At 45.4% G+C, this 18,695-nt stretch overlaps 1 protein-coding gene across 6 annotated transcripts in view; it reads left to right on the plus strand.

Annotated features, from left to right (window-relative positions):
* The window catches only part of NTRK3 (neurotrophic receptor tyrosine kinase 3), a 204,930-nt gene that overhangs the window by 115,939 nt on the left and 70,296 nt on the right, over positions 1 to 18,695 (plus strand). Inside the window, exons 14-16 of one of the 6 annotated variants that reach the window (XM_030456761.1) lie at positions 697 to 722; positions 10,263 to 10,299; positions 15,214 to 15,254. The exons of the other annotated variants lie outside the window; for them this stretch is intronic. Of the exons in view, the coding sequence (XP_030312621.1) occupies positions 697 to 722; positions 10,263 to 10,299; positions 15,214 to 15,254 (104 nt within the window). The remainder of the gene's footprint in view (positions 1 to 696; positions 723 to 10,262; positions 10,300 to 15,213; positions 15,255 to 18,695) is intronic. 6 annotated transcript variants of the gene reach the window in all.

An 18,695-nucleotide genomic window follows, 5' to 3' on the forward strand; every position in this document is an offset into this window, starting at 1 on the left:
ATGCAGGGTGCAGGAGTTAGCTCTCACTTCTGACTTTCAGGGATTTTTGCACTTGTCTCCTACACCCTTCCTGCTGCTGCCTGATTTAGAGAAGCCGGAGGGACAAGCTTGGCTCAGGGTCCTCTTTCCCTTCCTGGCTGAGAGCTTCTCAAAGAGTCATGGAAGAAACAGCATCATCACCCTGTTTTGTTGTAAGGAAGCATCAAGTCTTTAAGATGTTCTCCCCATTTTTGCACTGGGCATTTCCATTTTTTCCCTGGCACGCTGGGCAGCACTAGAGTTTGCAACCAATCTGTGTTTCAGCCACCCTCAGCCCTACCTGGAGGGTTAAGTGAAGGGCTTGGCAATGAAGACAGTCCACCAAGAAATAAATTTCAGAATAATAAGCTGACAAAGTCTTTTTCTCCTGATCTTTTGCACATGGAAGAGAAACCAAGTGGCATATCTGCTTGGCGGATGTCATCAGGAGGAAGTCACAGGTTCTGCCACGTTTGCACCTCTCTCTCTGTATTTGGAAATAAACAGATGAGAAGAATGGGATTTGTTCTGGAGCAAGCACTGTGGACAGAATGTGTGATGAAGAGATAAAGTGTAGGACCAGATGACTTCCACCTGTGGTTAGGGGTTTTAGTAATACAAAACATGATCCAGTCTACCCTTACTTAGGTCCAGGAAATGGCTATCAGTCATGGGGAGGAAAAATCACCTTTTTATAAGGGACAGTTCCTGATTAGTGGAAAAAAAGAGTCCATCAGCTTGAAATAAGTTCATGATGCTCTTGGTAGGGACATCATTTTCATACTTAGGCTTCTTGTCAGTAACAGCAACTTTTAACCTTAGCTCCATCTCCTGATATTCAGGATTCAAATTTGCAGATTGGGTAATTATGAGTAGCTGAAGGTTTTTGTGGTGAAAGACTGGTAATGTTTCAGAAGAAACATTTTTGAAAATTGTTTTACTTTAATAGTAGTAATTTATTATCAGCACAATGCATCAGTTGGAGATTAGTTCCTGGATATGATCTCTCAATCTTGATTCAAATGTCACAGTACAGTTTTGCAGTTGCTCTGTTCCCTTCTATTTCTTCTCTGACCAAAAAGGTTTTCTCAAGAATGACACAAATCAGAGAAAAAAAAAAAATCCAACCCCCTGTATAAAAGATTCATTTGGGGGGGCAGATTCCCCTTCTGCCTCCCATCAGTGGATGATCAGTTCCCACCAGCACTGTGAAGATAGACGTTGGGGGAAGTGGTTTGATTTTGGTGGAGGATGTTGCCAGACATGCCTGGAGCTGGCTGTGTTTTCCAGGACTGGCACAGCCTGGGGACTGGGATGCGTTCTCCACATGGGTGGAGCAGTCATCCTTCCATAGAGTCCTAATGAGGGTTTTTTTTTTTCAACCGCATTTATTACAGGCTGCCCTGACATAATTACATATTTGAAGTTAGTAATTACATGTATTCATGCTAATTAAGTAATTAGATATAATTACACTAACTGTAAATACATGGTAATCGGCTAAAAAGAAGTACTTTGAAAAAAACCAAGGCAAATCACACAATAAAAGTGCCATCAGCACTCTTTCTCTCAGTACATTGTCTTTATCTTGTATTGCAGTGCAGTTTAACAGGAACATTGTGGTCATTTCAAAAATCATTTTTTAACAAATAGATTTCCTTACCTCTGTTTCTAATAGGTCTTAAAAAAAACGATGGGAAGGATAAATATCCTTGCCACTGTAGATTCTTTTTATTTGTCTGATGTGTTTTGTTCATCCTGGCCATGGGAAGCTAAAAAGTATGCAGCATTTCTATTTTTGGTCATTTTATATTCTGATTTTTGCCAGAAACAACAACAGCATAAAAATAAAGCCATAAACGCTTGCAATTCTATTTGGCTAAAGAAAAAAAGTAAAAAAAGTAAAGCTGTTAGTAGTGGAGAAGAGAAAATTTTCTTTTTTTTTCCCCTTCCCCCAGGCATAAGGGGAAGAAGTGTCAAATATTATTTTCAGGCAATGTAAATGTGGAGCCCAGTGAGCAGTGACAGCATCACTCTGCTGCCTAGTGCCCACCTCTACAGGCCTCAGTCCCTCCCACAGATCTCGGCTGTTTCTCTGAAGTTCTCTTTTACTCTTCTCTAATCAAAAGCTCCCAACTCTTCTCCAGCAGTACCCAGTGCCCTTTACTTATTAGGAACTTGTGGATTTACACTCGTCTGCACTGGGGCTTCTCTCTGCCTTACAGTCTCGTCCTTCTGAGTCAACCCATATGAGATCCTTTTAGGGGATTTAATGAGGATATGTGAGTACCATTTATGTGTGGCTTACTACTCCATTCTGTGTCTCCTCTGTCCTAGCAAAGCCTGGGTTTGTGTCTTGAATCTGTGCAAAAAGCCCTGACCTCAATGCTCAGCTGCTAGCAGGTGGAAGGTGTTGGAGGTCCCCCCAATGTCCTTCTGTCTCCAGTTTTCCCTTCCTTCTGGCTTGTGGTTGCCTCTCATAGAAACTCCTCTGAGCTCCAAGTGCTGATGTGAACATCCTGCAAAAGATTTGGATGTTGAGGAAACCCTACAGGCTCTGGCTGGCTGCTTCCAGAGCAGATGTTGTAGTTCTCTACAGAAAAGTGTAAGTGACTAAAATTACTGCTCCTGTCCCCGTGCTGGAGCAGAACTGAACTTTCCTTGTGCCCAGCATCACCTTCTCATCCTCTTGCCCCATAAAGCAGCTGTCATTCCCTACATTAGTGACTTCACGTCCAAGTACTTGTGCTTCTCCATATCCCGTTGCACTTAGTAGTGCTCTTGACCCCACTGTGCTCTTAAACCTGAGGAAAATGTCCCTGCCAGAAGAAAGGAGGGCTCTGTCCACCAGCCAATGCTCCTCATGCCCTTGGCTTCATCCCTTCATCACTGCAGGGTAGTGACACAGTGCATAGCCTGAGGCAGCCCTGGTGTCAGGGTAAGGAAGGGGGTTCACGAGCATCCCCCTTATTGTTTGTGTGAAATTTTGCTGTGGGTCACCTTAAAAATAGCTGGTGCATGTGGATAGAGTTGTGGTACTGGTTTCTTTAGGCCATCAATAAAACCTTTGTCTTGTTTTTAGTGAGTCTAATGTAGCTCCTGGTGCTGGGCTGCTGGGGAAGGGTCTGGAGGCTGAGGAACCTCTGCATTCCTGGGATGAGGGAGATGTGCCCATGGTACCTGGCCATGGGGGGGCTTCCAGAGTTTGCAAGGACTTTGTGTTGGAATTTTTTTAGTCTAACCGCTGGCTTCCATGTTTCAAATCTAGCTCTCAGAAGTGCGTGGGGATTCATGATCAGACAGGAGCTGTGTCTCTGGTTAGAAGATGGCAGGATCTTGTTGTTTGTGCTTTGTCCGATTAAATTACAATTCCTAATTTAAAAGAGCTGCTATTGTTCAGGAGTTGGAACAGTTTTGCATGACTGCATTTATTAGAACATTATTAGTAGCACTGTCCTGTGGGACAAGAAGTCCAGCCCAGGATCTAGCAGAGGAACTGTATGTCAGTAGAGGCTGAAAAATAAAAAACTATCTTGAGTGCTGTTTTGGGGCTAGACAGCCCAAAATACTCCATTCTGTCCTGAAAGCTGGCGAAAGGCCCATGTTAAAAAAATATTCTGCCTAAAGAGCCTCTCATGTCAAAGGGGGGTTTTGTGTCCCAACCTAGCGTGGTGACTGGCTTGGGGGAGATGGTGTGTGCAGGAGGTGGTGGCTGGTGCCTCCCAGGCAGAACAGTGCAGACCAGTGAAGCTCAATTGCTTCATGTGTAATATAACAAAAATGCAGAATTTGTCATTCTTGGTTGCTGAACACTTCAGACCAGCTCAGCATCCTTCTGGCTGTCTTGCTCTGGTGGGCATAGGGAAAGATTGGGTTTACTTCCAGTGGGGTTGGTGGGAGGAAGGAAGATGCTGCTGCTAAGGGAAGCACCACTTCTGCAGGTGTGCTCTTGAAGCCCTGGCCTGAAGCTCCTGTCTGACACCATGGTTAAGTGCAAACTCAATGCCTTGTTGAATGTGGCCTGATTTACTGAAGTGAACAGTGGCTGAGAACTCAGCAAACCCATTCCCATGTGTAGCTGATGTAAGATTTGTATGCAAGCATCTTGAGGTGAAAAGTACATTGAATTCACAGCATGTTAGAAGTGCTCTCAATGCCCAGGCTTGTCTCCCATTAAAGCAGGGTTTATTGCATAATCCATTTTTAGATTCCTGGATGCTCATTCCTAAACAGACTGCAAGTTACCTAATGCTGAACCCTGCTTAAATCTGTTCCCTCCCCTCCCCACACACTTCCTGGCCCCACCTGGGTACTTCCATTTCAGAGACAGGAATAAACTGAAACTCAGTGAAAGGATGAAAATTTCTGCATGTGCATCAGGGATGGGGCTGTCCTGCTGTCTGCAGTCAAGCGTGGTCAGTATGGGATGCAGCTTTCAAACTGAGCCGTGACTTAGAGCTTTGTATAGACTCAGCTTTCCCTGATGTTGGTTCCAAGTTCCTATTTGTGGCTGAACCTTCAGCAGTGCTTGTGGTTCTTTGTCACAGTTGTGGGTCTGCAAAAGTTTCACACCTTTCAGCCCTACTAACCTATTTTTCCTCAATGAATTGGAGCACTATTAGGAAGGTTACTATGCCTACCTATTTGTGTGTGTGTGTATATATATCATATATGTATTTTATCTATTGGAAATGTACTGTTTTATAATGTTTGGACAGTTCTTATCCTGGTAATACAGCTTAACAGGTTTTACATCATCCTTCCCTGTCCCATCACAGTATCTCCTTTTTTTCCTATTTGTGAGAGAAAAGGGACCTGTTATTTTTTTTCTCTACAAGCATCTCTTAAATTCAGGATGAGCAGTTTCTCTGGCTCCTGTAGGTGTGACTGGGAGACAAAGCAGCTCAGTCTCCTAAGTATATATGGCAAATTTGCAATTAGAAGAAAACACTGGAACAAAATTACTTGAGCCCTTGTCTTCCCTCAGCCCTTCCCACCCCTCCGCCTCCTTCTTGCAGGATTAAGCCCAAGTAATCCTCAGATGATCAAGATCACTGGGAAAGCAAAGAAGCAAAATAAAACCAAGGGAGGAGAAAGAAAAATCCTTCACACTCAACACTAATAAGGAAATTACGAGTGTCCTACATTATGAATTGAATGAATTTTTAATGATTAGAAATGCAGTTGATTTATAATGCATCCATCCTGGACTGCAGGGCCTGTCGCCAGCTAATAAATAAATGACAGCCCCTTTGTATTAGAAGTATCAGTCATTTTACAGCTCTGCACTGTAACTGATGTGCAGCATTGTGCAAGGGGAGATGGTGGCCATTAGGTGCTTACAAAAGCAAAGGACCTCATGCTTCAAGCCATACCTGAGGTCTTGGTATACCAGAAAGTTGCAGCCTCATATTCAAGTCTTCTCTCAGGTGGGCTACTGAGTTCACAATCCAACCCCAAAAAGATGTGAAGAGCTTGGCAAAGGGCTTCATGATTTTGAAAGGTCCTTTAAGGCCAGCTTAGGGCCCTGTTTGGTGTGTCATGCTTTAGAATCATAGAATCATAGAATCCTAGGGGTTAGAAGGGACCTCGAAAGATCATCTAGTCCAACCCCCCCTGCCAGAGCAGGGCCACCTAGAGTACATCACATAGGAACGTGTCCAAGCGGGTTTTGAATGTCTCCAGTGAAGGAGACTCCACGACCCCCCTGGGCAGCCTGTTCCAGGGCTCTGTCACCCTTACAGTAAAAAAATTTTTTCGAATATTCAACTTGAACCTCCTATGCTCCAATTTACACCCATTACCCCTTGTCCTATCACTGGTCATCACTGAGAAAAGCCTAACTCCATCTCCCTGACACTCACCCCTTACATATTTGAAAACATTGATGAGGTCACCCCTCAGTCTCCTTTTCTCCAAACTAAAGAGACCCAGCTCCCTCAGCCTTTCCTCATAAGGGAGATGTTCCACTCCCTTAATCATCTTAGTAGCTCTGCGCTGGACTCTTTCAAGCACTTCCCTGTCCTTCTTGAACTGAGGGGCCCAGAACTGGACACAATACTCCAGGTGCGGCCTCACCAATGCAGAATAGAGGGGGAGGAGAACCTCTCTTGACTTACTAGGATAAGTTAATTTCTCCTAGACAGCAGGAGAACTGGCTACCATCTCAGGTGGCTGCCCAAAGCTTCCATCCTACATGTGGGAGGAAAAGAGGATGCTTTGGGTCTGCCCCGTGTTAGACACCTTGTTCAGGGTGGGGAGATTGTGCTGTCTGTTCCCCTGATGGTCCTGGCTACTGGTGCAGCTAGCTCAGAGTCGGAGATCAGCATGAGTCCATACAAAACCAACAGAAATGTTCATGCTGAGGACTGTGCTAAAAATAAATTCTGGGAAACTTCCAGAGATGGGGTGGGACTGTCCTGTTCTCATGCCAAATCCCAGCAAAGCCCAAATGTCAGTGGAACCTTACTGAGAGCACAGCAGGCAGTTGAATATTTGAGGGATGGGAAATATTTTATCTTCTTCTTAACACGAAGAAGTAACCTGGCATCTTGTACCTCCATGATTTCCTAGAAAGACTCATTTCTCCTTCCAACCCATCAAGGGGCTGCCAAGCATCTTCATCTCTATTTTTTGGATGAGGAGAGGCAGCTGGAAAGGCATCAATTTACTCAAGGTCACACCAGGTTGCTGACAGCTAGCAGTTTGGCCCATGTTCAGCCCATTGGACCGTGTTGTGTGTTTATGATTTGCCACCTGAAGTCCTTTCATAGCCAGACTTTTGGAGTCAGGTGTTTAGATGAACAAGTTCTTGGAGCTGTCAGCTGTGTAGTATGATCCCACAAAATGACAATTCTGAGTTTTTTCTGTTCCTTACTGGGTAGTTTAGATCAAACTCTCTCCTTTCATCTTTATGGAGGCTATGCTATAGTCTTAATATGTTTCTGCTTGGCTCTCTTGACTAATTCTGAAGAGATGTTTCCTTGCCCACCTCCTAGGAGCTCCTCCAGCCTCATTCCACTTGGGCATTGCCTCCTGGCCTGTTTGGTTGGAGCTGAAGTTGGTTGGAGCCCGAGTGCTGGGCTCAGAGGAAGATTTTTATTTTACCTTGGCTTTAGTTCCTGGCTGAAGGAATTGAGCGGGGAGACTGGGATATGAACCTCACTGCCCATGGAAAGCTCTGCTCTCCAAGATGCAGACTTTCATCTTGACCTGGAGGAAGGAAGCTCTTATTGCCTTATTTATTACATTTCCCCATAGCAGCGTAAATACCGTATCCATGATAGATATGGATCTTATGAATAATACAGTTATTTGAACTAAGTAATTGCAGTGCTTTTTTTTTAATACAAAAGATCCTCAGCGTCAAGCAGTATTAATGATCTGTCTTGACACGGTCTCTGCAGAGGGCAATTGCAAACCCCAGTTCCGTGAGAATTTGAGAAATTGGGGGAAAAAAATCCTAATGTGCTGTTCATCCTCTCTGTTCCCTGTGGGACACTCCAGAAAGAGTATCCTGTCTGCTGATTTTTTCTCAGCTTTCCCTAGACCCTCCAAGGACTGGGGGAGCTAAGTGAGTTTTGGGAAAACAAATCCCTTTTGTAGGCAGGCTGGGCTGGGCTGGGCTGTCAGAGGAGGCAACTTTGGGAGGAAATGTAATACAGAGATTGTAGCAGCTCCCTGCGGTCACTAACAGTTCTCTGGACATTTCTGGAAAAGTAAAATGATTAGTTACAGTAAAATAGCTAAATTCAGGCAGAGGTAATGATATGCTATGTCTCTGATGATGTGAGTCTTGTCTCTTCTCTGTAGCTTTAATTTGAAGCTCTCCTTTCCACTTGCTTTCTGAAACCCATGCACAGCTTTGCTATTAAACAGGTGGCTACATCAGTATGAGAAAGTCTCTATAAAGTCCACTCTTTAATGCCTCAGAATCTTTGGGGATGAATTTAAGATATTAATAAGTATTAAAATTTAACACCTAATGCTTTTTTGCAATGACATCACTGTGGGGGAAGGGGCAGAGGGATAGTAGCTGTGGGGTGTGCTTGTGGGTGTTTGTGTCTTCAGCCACTGGTTGCTTGCAGGGGGCTGGTAGCCCACCTGGTTGGTCCTTCTTGCTCCAGGCTTGATGCTGTGTTATAGCTGCAGGGCTCTGAGGCCTCTTTAAATTCCTGGAGCTCTCTGAGCAGGTTATGAAGGCATTTTCAATTTACTTTTTTTCTGCTCTCAGACATAGCATCTCAAGCCTCGAGTCAGGCTGTTAATATTTTTCATTCCTCTATTTCTAGCCACGTTCCCCTTTAAGGTGATTTCTTTTCTTTTTTCCACCATTGCCCTTTTAACAAGAATGAGGGCAGGGGACACCTGAGGCCCTGGTAGCCCATATTCTTGTGTTGTCAGTCCTGGAGGAGCCCTGCTCCTTTGGGCTGTGTGGAGTGGGGAGCCTGGGCTCAGATGTTCCTTTGCTGTGTGAATGGTAGCTCATTAACACTCCCTGCCCTGCAGATAACTTTTATTGATCATCAGCTGCTTAATCAAAAACTCTATCACAGTTTACTTCGATTATTCTTTTTCATCTCTTCATCTCTGGAGAATCAGCTTATCTGAAGTTAATGTGCTCATTACGCAGTTGGGAACCCACTGCCACAGACCACTAGAGAAGTCAAAGGTTTTAGGAAGGTTTGTGTCCTCCTTCCTGCATGTAGTAGGATGGATGTATTGGCTGTGTATTTCTACATTTGATTAAGTTAAACAGGCACTGGGAAGTTGTACTGAGCTGGGTTTTGTCCTGTCTGGGTGGAAGTTCTCACCTCCCAGCCCATGCAGGGCCCAGGCTCTGCATCCAGTCCTGGTGTAATCATGACCAGTGATGCTGCTACAGCTAATACTAACCCACCTTCACATTTCCACCACATGTGGTGACTTCCACATCACCGTAAGTACCTACCAGCAGGTGCACTTGGGCCACTGCAAACCTCCCTTCCTTCTTATAGATTTTTGGGTTGAAGGAGATTTATGGATTTGTCTTGGCTGGTGATTGCATGGGTGATGAGAGCTGGGATGGGAGGTGACTTGTTTAGGGATATGCTGATGAAGGGGGGCGTGGACAGGAGATGTTTGAGAGATGTGATCTGGGGGAGAGGATTGGAAGGAGAGCTGCATGACAAACCATGATGGCAAAAGTCTGCAGAGCTCAACAGTGTGTTTGGGTTTTATTTTCTGATGATCTGTGTGCAAGTTATATATAGACACAGAAGTGGTGACTTATAGCAAAAGTAGGACACTAAGTCCCCTATCTAAACAGATCTCAGCCCGCCTGAAGTCAGCACCTTGAGCATGTGGCTTTGGGTATTTTGCTGACATGGGGAGGGCCATGGATGGAAACCTGCTCTATGAACAGTGGCTTTACACTTTTGGAAACTGTCAGAGCTCCAGGGATGGGGAAGCCAGGAGGCTTTGCAGGAAATGACAAAGATTTTTCCCAACATTTGCCATGTATTTAATGACCAGTTCTGAGAAGTGGGAGGCCAGCTTGATTTGGAGATACAGGATGGTCTTGGGAGGGAAGCCTCAAGATAAAGCTACTGCTTGTTTCTGCTGCCCCAAACTTACCTCACACTCTGGTTTTGCTTGATGTCCTGGTATGATTCATTTTCCTTTTGTCTTCTAATGTTTGCTGCATAAAATCATTCTTCTTGATCCTATATGCTATCAGGGCTACATATTCCATGCTGGTTATGGTGTTGCAATGCCCTAATTTGATTGTGGAGGGTTGTGTCCTGTATAATGTTGTCTTGTTTTCTCAGTAGTCGATACAAACTTGATTTTATCTTCTTTGAAAAGAAATGATATGGGGGCAGGAGCCCAACATCCATGGCCAAGCTTATACCTGCAGCTCTCTTACCTTGTTGCCTGGCTCTGAGGCTGCGATGCCACATGTAGTTCAGCCTTAATGGGACCTGCAGGCTCTTTTTGTTATTTGATTTTTCCTGCTGGTACTGGAGGGGAGACAGGATGGAAGCTACAGCAGAGAAAGACCCTCATTTGTAGCTGCTGACACCTCGGATTTGCCTCGAGGAGTCATTATTCCAACAGGCTGGATGCCCTCTTGATGGAGCTTATCTCCAAGAGGGAAGGGTTAGCTGTGTCTCTCTGGGACCTGGGTGAGTGTTCAGCTTTCTCCTTTTGTCTCCAATTGGATGTTTGGTCCTTTGTACCTCTGTGCTTCACCCGCCTCAGAGACTCCTCTCACCTGCCTCACACTTGTGTTATTTATGAGTAGCTCAGAGGGGAACAGGAGGGTCTGGTCTCAATTTGTCTGCCTCATTTGCATGTGAAATAATCATGTGGTGATGGCAGCAGCCCAGGTCTCCTGGCCTCACTGGTCTCGTTCAGGGTGGCTTTGACAGCTCCAAGGCTGCAGTGTGGTGAGCTGTGGCAGGGCTTGCTTGTAAACTGGAAGTGTCCCTGTGTTTTTGTAGAATTCATGCAGAAAATGGTGTTTTCTTCAACAGCTCATAAAGGAGGTGTCAGGCCAGTGTTTGGTCTGTGGAGAAAAGAATCTCCTTTGCAAACTGAAGACTGCAGCAAGCCCTGAGCTCTGGCTCCTGGGCCATCTCTGCTGGCTGGGAGAGACGTGTGGCAAGTTATTCAGTGGATGGTTTCCTTAGCATTTTTTCTTATGGGTCCTCAACTTTTCTTCCTTTGTTCTCAGGGTATTCCTTATTTTCAGCCTTGCCTCCTCCTCTCCCATTCAGTGGCCTTTGGATTAAAAATGGATTTGTTGTGGTGATAGAAAAGGAGTCAGGGAGGCACTGGCAGACAAAATGGATCATGATTTTGCAGCTTTAGCTGCAAGTAGGAGTTGAATAAATGAGTCAACAGATCTGTTCCTGGTGTGCCACCAAACAGGCTCCCTTGGCTTCGGTCAAAGATTCAGGGGTGGGTGGGAAGAGGCCAGGCAGCAGAGTGGCAGGGATTTGTGCTACCAGGCAAGGACCAAGGGAACAGGATTGTGAGCCTTGAGGGCAGGAAGAGGGGGACAGGTTGGACATCAGCCACTCATGCCATCCTCCTTGGCAGGGTACCAGGTCTCCATGGGTCAAGTGCCTGGCTTGGTTGAGGCAATGCTTCTGATTTTTTCTCAGTATCAAAATATTTAATCAGAGAATCACATATAAAGTCTCTTTAAGAAGAGACTGGCACACAGCAGCTGGCTGAGTGTCACAATCAATGTATCTGCTGTGGAATGTTTCCTGCAGAAATATTACATCCTCTCTCATTTACTTGATGATCTTTAGGTTGAATCAATCAAAAGATGCTGCACACAAATAGTTCAGCCTGTGATCCTGTGGGTATCCATTAGAGAGGCGTTTGCTCTGTGTTAATGGACCTGTTGATTAACAAACAAACCATTGCTTTTTAAATACAAAGCTGTTACTTGATGGCAGTGGTTATTTGCTTTTCTGCTGTCCCACCTCCCCTAGGTGCAGCTCTCACTCTGTGCCAGTGCAGGCAACTGGTGCAACAAAACCCAGGTCTGCACTGCTGGAGAGAAAAGGATTCTCATCCCAAGCAGTTGCTGGAGGTGGACCTTTTCCTAGAGGTTGGAAAGGACAGAGAGAGACTTCCTTGTACTCAGCATGTGATTTCACCACTGTGTATCTTCTGTTAATTGTGTTTTCTGCACCCATATAATGCCCTGCTGGGCCTCAGCAATGTCCAAGGAAGATTTTCTCCTGACATCCCTGAGAGGTCGAGGCTCAGCAGCTCCATGAGTAGTCTGTCATGGGCCTTATGCCAGGCTGAGTGCATGGGAGCTTTTATTAGGATCTGTAACTCCTCTAGTCTGTTGGAGCAATATTGTGTCAATTTCTTTTCCCTACAATGTGGACATTTTCCTAGTCTTTGCTTTTTATGGGTGAAAATTTGCAAATGTTTCAGTGTTCTTGCTTTTTTGATTCTATCACTGCATGAACCCCAGCTGGCATTTTAAGAAGTAGAGGATCAGGACACTGCTCACTGCATAGAAAATGTCCTTACCTTTAAAAGCCCCTGCACCAACATGAGTGGATGCTCAAAGCTGTGCAGGCAAGGGTGCAGCACAGTGAGTAACACCGCTAATTGCAGAGGCAATCATGCAGCAGGGCTGACCAGCCTGAAAGGACCTGGTTTGTGGCTGGGGGATGTGTTTAGCCTCATGCTGGTAGTTGCCAGCAGCTGTTCTGCTTTCTGGGAAGTGTGTTTGGATCCTTGCTGTTCAGCTGAAGGCTGTGGAGGCATTTAGTCCCTCCCAGGCTACAGGTGCAAAACAGCCACTGTTCACTCTGGCAGGCCAAGCATCGCTTCAGCCCACTCCCGGGGGGACTGATCCCTCTGTGTAACTTGTTTAGCTCCATCCTTCATTGCTACAAACTGAGTCACCCAGAGCCATCCTTCCCACAGCTGGGGGAAGCCAAAGTGAGGAGGCCGTTAGTGGATCAGGGCAGCCAAGTGAAAACCATTTGGCATTTCTATCCCGATTCTTCTGGGTGTGTTTAATTAGCATGATTGCTCAGCACGCGATTTTGCCATGTTCTTTAGCTCCCCTGGTTAGAATAATTATTCCCCCAGCTCCTTTTGTTCCAATTCCTGATCACTTACAAAGTCTCCTGTTAAAAGCCATTAAACCCATAATGTAAAGTGAGAGGAAACGCTCAGCAGCGTTGCTCTCCCAGCCCCACACGTGTGCGCTCATGCACTCTCCAGCCCCTCTCCATCGCTCCCCTGCTCCTGCCACGTGCTCTGTGCTGCAGCATCACTCTCTGCTTTTCTCTCACATGCTTCCCCACTGGCTATCCCACGTGTCCCACACGCAGCAGGTTGTGTGCGTGCTCTCCCAGCTTTCTGCTGGCACTTCGGCTGCTTCTCAGCTCGGTTTCCTCTGTGCGAGGGTGGTTTTTTGACACTGAGGTTGAATTTATAGCTGTGGACTGTGATCTCTTATATCTAGTTCCATGTACAAAACTGAAAATGCCATTAGAAGTGTATGTTTTTGCAGGGTTTTGCCCTGGTGTGGGCAGCTCTTGCTTCAAGGAGCAGCATACATAGAGGAGGACACCTGGCTGTGGGTGCAGGCAAGACTTTTGATAGTAGACAGTGGAGAAGAAGAAAGAACTTAATTTTAAAATTCTTCTTCTCAAGGCTGAAATCCTCTAGCAGAGGAAAAATGGGTTTTGGGCAACTGTGTTCCTGTATGATTCCATGTTGCAGTGCCTCCCCATCCAGAGGCCTGGAAGCTCAGCCTCCTTCTTTGCCCCTCAGCTCTCCTGATTTTTGATCAGCACATGCGAAAGGCATAAGTGGGGCAAAGAGACACAAAGGCTTCTGTAGAATTATGTGGTGTGAAATAAGATTGAAGTGCTGTGCTCCTCTGCTTGCTGTCTCCTCCCTCTTGGGGAAAGCACAGCCCTCCCTATGCCTTGGGGCGTGTGTTTTAGAGCTTGCCACACACAGGCAGGTAAGAAAGCATGGTCTCAAAACAAAATCTGAAGGCAGGAGCTCTCCCCTGGGAAGATTAATTACATTCTTCTGAAATATTTTTGGGCAGAAGGCAACTTATTTTGAGAACCATCTAGTGGGGCAGTTATCAAGAGAAGAAGAGATATGGTGGCAGCCTTCATTTCCAAAACAATCAGCAGAATAGGAGTACTGGAAAGACACAGGTGAAGGACAGTGATTCCAGGCAATGCAGCATCCCAACATCCTAAAAAAAAAAAAAAAAAAATAAATCAACAAAACCTCATTCCTTAAGGCTTCCCACTGCTCTCTCTCTGTTTTTGCCCTCAGCTCTTCCTGTTCCCATTTACAACTCCCATGTAGTGCTCAGTGCCTCCTTGCCTGTGGAGCTCTCCTGTGCTCCTCAGCTTGTAAACTCCACTAAATCACATTTCCCCACAGGATGCAGCTACCAAGACTTCAGGTTTTCAGGCTTGTACTGCTCCTGGGCTTCCTGGAGGGCAGCTGTGGCCTTTCTAGATGACATAAGGTATTGCTGGAGCAGATGTCAGAATAAAGAGATTGGAGCTACAAGTGTTTATCCTGGGCCTTGATCAGCTCTTCCGAAGAGCAGCAGAGCATTGTTAGCACTGCCTGGGCAGGGAAGGTCCCAGACACAGCAGTTGTGTGCTTTCCTATCCATCCTGTGTGCCTCCTTTGGTGTCTGCTTTCATATCTTGGCCCTCTGGCTTCACCAATTGCTTCAGTCCCCTTCTTAACCCCATTGCTCCTGGAGAGGATGGGAGCCTGGGAACTGGGGCTATACCCTCTTGAGTCCCCATGATTTGCATCGGTTCCTCCAGGGACCTTGGAGAAACCATGGTCCTGCTCATGCCACCATTTTGCCATCTGCATAAGGAATGGACCAGCTCCTGCCTCCCCAGGGAATGAGCAAAGCATAACAAATGAATGTTTATGAAGCACTTTCAGGCTGAAAAGAAGTTTGCAACAGGGCTGTTTCTCTTCTAACTTACAGGTTTCCTTTGCTGGTTGGTTCTTTGATGTGGTGATCTGTGGTACTGGTGGATCAGCTGTACCATAATTGGAATTAATCAGCAATTAAGGAACATGAGGCCAACTAGATTCGTTCTCAGTGGATGTTAATTTCTGAGCAGATTAGTCAGTGGTTTCAGTAACTCAGTGTAAAATGCTTAGAGGGAACTCTTGCTATCTGAAGCGGCTGGGGAGCAGAGGCGGTGGCAGAGGGATGCAGATACCTGTCAGGCAAAGTGGAAGTGAGAAGCTCCTGTAACATTGGGCAGAGTGCTTAAATTGGCAACCCTCTGAAGGCTGCTGAAAATAACAAAACAAACAACAACAACAAAAAAAGCCCAACCACAAAACAACAACAAATAAAAAAAAAAAAAAAAAAAAAAAAAAAAAAAAAAAGAAACCCCAAACCTCCATAAATTTTTAAAATTGACAAAAGAATACATTTAAAAACCAAGGGGATGAAAATGGTTAATTACTTGTTGGGATGAGATCTTTTGTGTCAGGTCCTGCAGGTTTTGTTGGAGTGCAGAGGCAGGCAGAATGCACAGTGGTGAGAAATGGGGAGTTGTGGAGGTGGGAAGATGTGGGTGTTGCTCCAGGCAGTGAGAATTGCTGAGGAGAAGGCTCCTGGACATTGTGGTGCAAGCACACAGCAGGACAGAGGCAGGCAGTAGCCCAGGATGTCAGCTATCCCCAAAATCTCAGTCATTTTGAAAAAAATTTGGGAAGATTGTTTTAATGTCTGACCAAGAGTTTTACCATGCACCCTGGCACAGATGTGGGTGTTGCAAGGTCCAAATCAAGCCACCCTCTTTGCTCAGGTACCTCCTTTCTGACCAGCATGATTTAAATGAGGCAGAGACTCAGTACTTAGTGGGTGAAACTGCTAGGTACCCACTCCTTCCCCCTTCCCTGGTCCTCTTACAAATAATTCCACATACTCTGGCTTCAATCTAATGAAAACAAAACTGATGAGGCCCAACTGATCTGGCTGTTTTCCACCATGCAGTGGGCCTCCAAGTGGCTTTAAATAGCTGTACCTCAGTGCAGTCTGGAGAAAAGCATTGGCTCTGCCTCTGAACAGGGAGGATAACTTTGACTCAAATCACAAGGCATCTCAAGACCTGAAAATAGCCTTTTCATTTTGTCCATGGTCTCAAATAGGTATGTTTTGGGGTGGGTTGTTTTTTTTTTTCCTTCTTATTTTTCATTTTATACCCTGGTAAGTGTTTTCCTACTCTGGGGCTTTTCCTAAGGGGGATCAATGGGGAATCTTGGAGCTCTGCCTCCTGAGCTATCAGGCTACATCATTTAGTATCTTGGAACTACTCCATCCATGAAGGAGTTCCAGAGAAAACAAACTTCTAATCCCAGCTAATATGGACATGGCCCACAGTAACAGCGGCAACAGTAGAAATGCAATGGATACTGGAATTCTTCCGACCAAAGGCTTAATGAATCTTACACAGCCTTAAAGAGTTCACTGCCTGGAAAAATGAACACTGCCCTTTTCTCAAGAAACATTGCTCAGCTTTTGAGTTCCTGTGGTGTTCTCCTACCCCTTCCTCTGCTCTAGTAAAGCATGAGAGAAATTTGTGTGGAAGTAGAATCTTCTAGACCCACTTGCTTGTGCTGCTCTCAGCCCATCTCTTCCCTTTCCTGCCCTCAAAAACTCAAGCAATGCTGGAATCCCCTATTTGTGATTTTTGGCTTGTGGAGAAGATGAAGATGCCACAAACTGTAGCTAGAAATATATCTAGCGCATTCCCAAGAAGTTTTGAGTCACATCTCAACTCTCGTTGACTGAAGTAGGAAACTCTAATGCCTGAACTTAAACCATGGAAATGAACAAAGATACAAGGTGAGCTGCTGTGGAGGGGGAGAAAGACCTTGTTCCCATGAAAATGAAGAACCATAAACTTTTCTGTAGCACTCAGAGCCTTTCTATGAATCTTTAATGAGCTGTTATCTACATGAATATCTGCTTGAAGTTTGTGTATCAGCGTGAAATTCATCTGTGGGCTGAATTTGCTTGTGGTTCTCTGTTGTAGTCAACAGTGTTGTGCTGGTGTTAATGAGGGGAGGGCCAGGCCCTTTTGACTTTACCTTGGATGATAGAGATGATGTGCTCATCTTCATCTGAGAGCATCAGGGAGAACCTCACAGTGTGCTTCTGCTGAGCTTTGTTGTGGCAAGTGAGGCTTCAGACTGGGTTGGATCTCACCCTGCTGTGTTGGAGGGAAGAGGAAAAAAAGGGGTTTATATCATAGCCCTGCAGATGAACCCATCCGTGACAAGAAACCTGGATTGCTGTGTTGCTTTCCCCTTAGATATAGACATATCTGTCCTGGCTTTGACTAGATGGATGGCTGTTTCCTTTGCTCTGGATGTGGGCCAGGCTTGATGGTTTTCATGCTTTCTTTGATGCTATTCATACTTCATATCTGTGCATAGAGAAAGATAAAATGTGCACTGTTGTTGGAGTCTCCTGTTGCTTTTCCTTTATATCATAAACTCTGCTTTAACACAGAAGGGAGATCAAAGCTCTGGAGCCTAACGTGGGCTGTGTGGATGGCAGTGCTATGTTTGGCCAGCTGGTTACCCCTAATTTGCTATTTTTGTTTAACCCATTTTTGCCAGGTGTTACCTGGCATCCCATTGCTTTTATTGTCCATTCCCACAGCAATATAGGCTGCTGGTTTAGAAGCAGTTTCCATCCCTGGGGTTCAGAGCTGGGCTCCTGCTGTGGTAGATGGGGCTGCCTTGAGTAGTGAGTGCATCGTTTTCTGCGTCGATCCCTCCCCATGTCACATTCCTTGCTCCTCTTTTCATATGACTTGGAGCAGCTTCAGATCTCAAAAGCCCTAGAAGCATGATGTGTTTGGTTTGTTGCAGTTTTACTGGGAGGCAAACAGTGAGGGCAGAGTGAAATTATCTGCTTTGTCTCCTCAGCCTTGCTCACTCTCAGTGGAGTCAGGGTGTTCCTCGCAGCCTGTAGGCTGAATGAGATACATGCATGGGCAGAGTGGCTGAGATCCACTGGCCCCAGGGTGTTGGGAAACACAAGACAGCTCTGGAGGACTAAGTGGATGGCCAAGGTTGAGGACAAAAGCTGATTGCGTGGTTAGGCTGCCTTCTTGTCCTTTCATTGCCACGTCCTTCCAGCCTGCTTAGAGCAATGCCTCATCTGCCCCCTCCCCATCTCAAGCTGTTAGAGCTGCACAGCAAATCTGAGCTCATTCCTCCTTCCCTGTTCTCCAACACTCTCCATACATTTATCCCACTACCATACCATGGCTATTAGTAGAGACAATATCATGTTTTGATTTTAAAATGCCTCACTAGAACAGGGAAAAGCACAAAGTTTAATCTGTCAGACCCTTGTCAGTTTTGTAGGTCTCTGGAGATGTTTTTGCTTTAAATCTACACAGTGGGTTTTTTTTATCTCCTTACTATTTTCAGCCTTGTATATAAGAGTTTCCCTCCAAGTCTACAACCAACATCAAAGATAGTATTTTTCCTTCCATTTTCCAGCTGACACTGAAAAATGTGAAGCTTCACAAAGGAATTGTTTTTAAGATTTCCCCAACTCCTTCTAAGAAGGTGAACACTTTTCTTTAAGACATCTCCAAGCTATTTTTTTCAGCTGTTAATAGCTTTGATGGTAGAATGATGACAATTGCCCTAGCAGCATCCAAACTCTGAACCTGTTGAGATTCACCCATTTTAACCCTGGACATCTCAGTGAACATCATCCATCTCACTTCTGACAGCAAAGACATAAACCTAGCAAAAGCCTTGTTGGTTTCTGCTCCATACAAGAGAATGGGGTTGAAGGTAGCAGCACAATGTGGGAGACAGTAGTGAGGAGAGAGAGAGAAACAGTCAGGGAAGAAGTTTGGGTTTGTTTTTTTTCAGATTTTTGGGGAACTTTAATAAATCAGAAGGAGAGGATGCCAAAATCACCTCTGCCACATTTTTTTCCCAAATCAGTGGTCCAGCCCCTAAGCTTCACAAGCACAGGCTGTCCTCCTGCCACATCCCTCATCATCCCTCAGTAGTGACAGATTGTCAGCTACGGGTGAGCCCTGCTGCAGTCCTGCTCTGCAAAGACCCTGCTGTCAGTGGGGACATCTGCAGCTGGT

Source organism: Calypte anna, chromosome 10 (assembly GCF_003957555.1).
Source record: "Calypte anna isolate BGI_N300 chromosome 10, bCalAnn1_v1.p, whole genome shotgun sequence".
Lineage (NCBI taxonomy): Eukaryota > Metazoa > Chordata > Aves > Apodiformes > Trochilidae > Calypte > Calypte anna.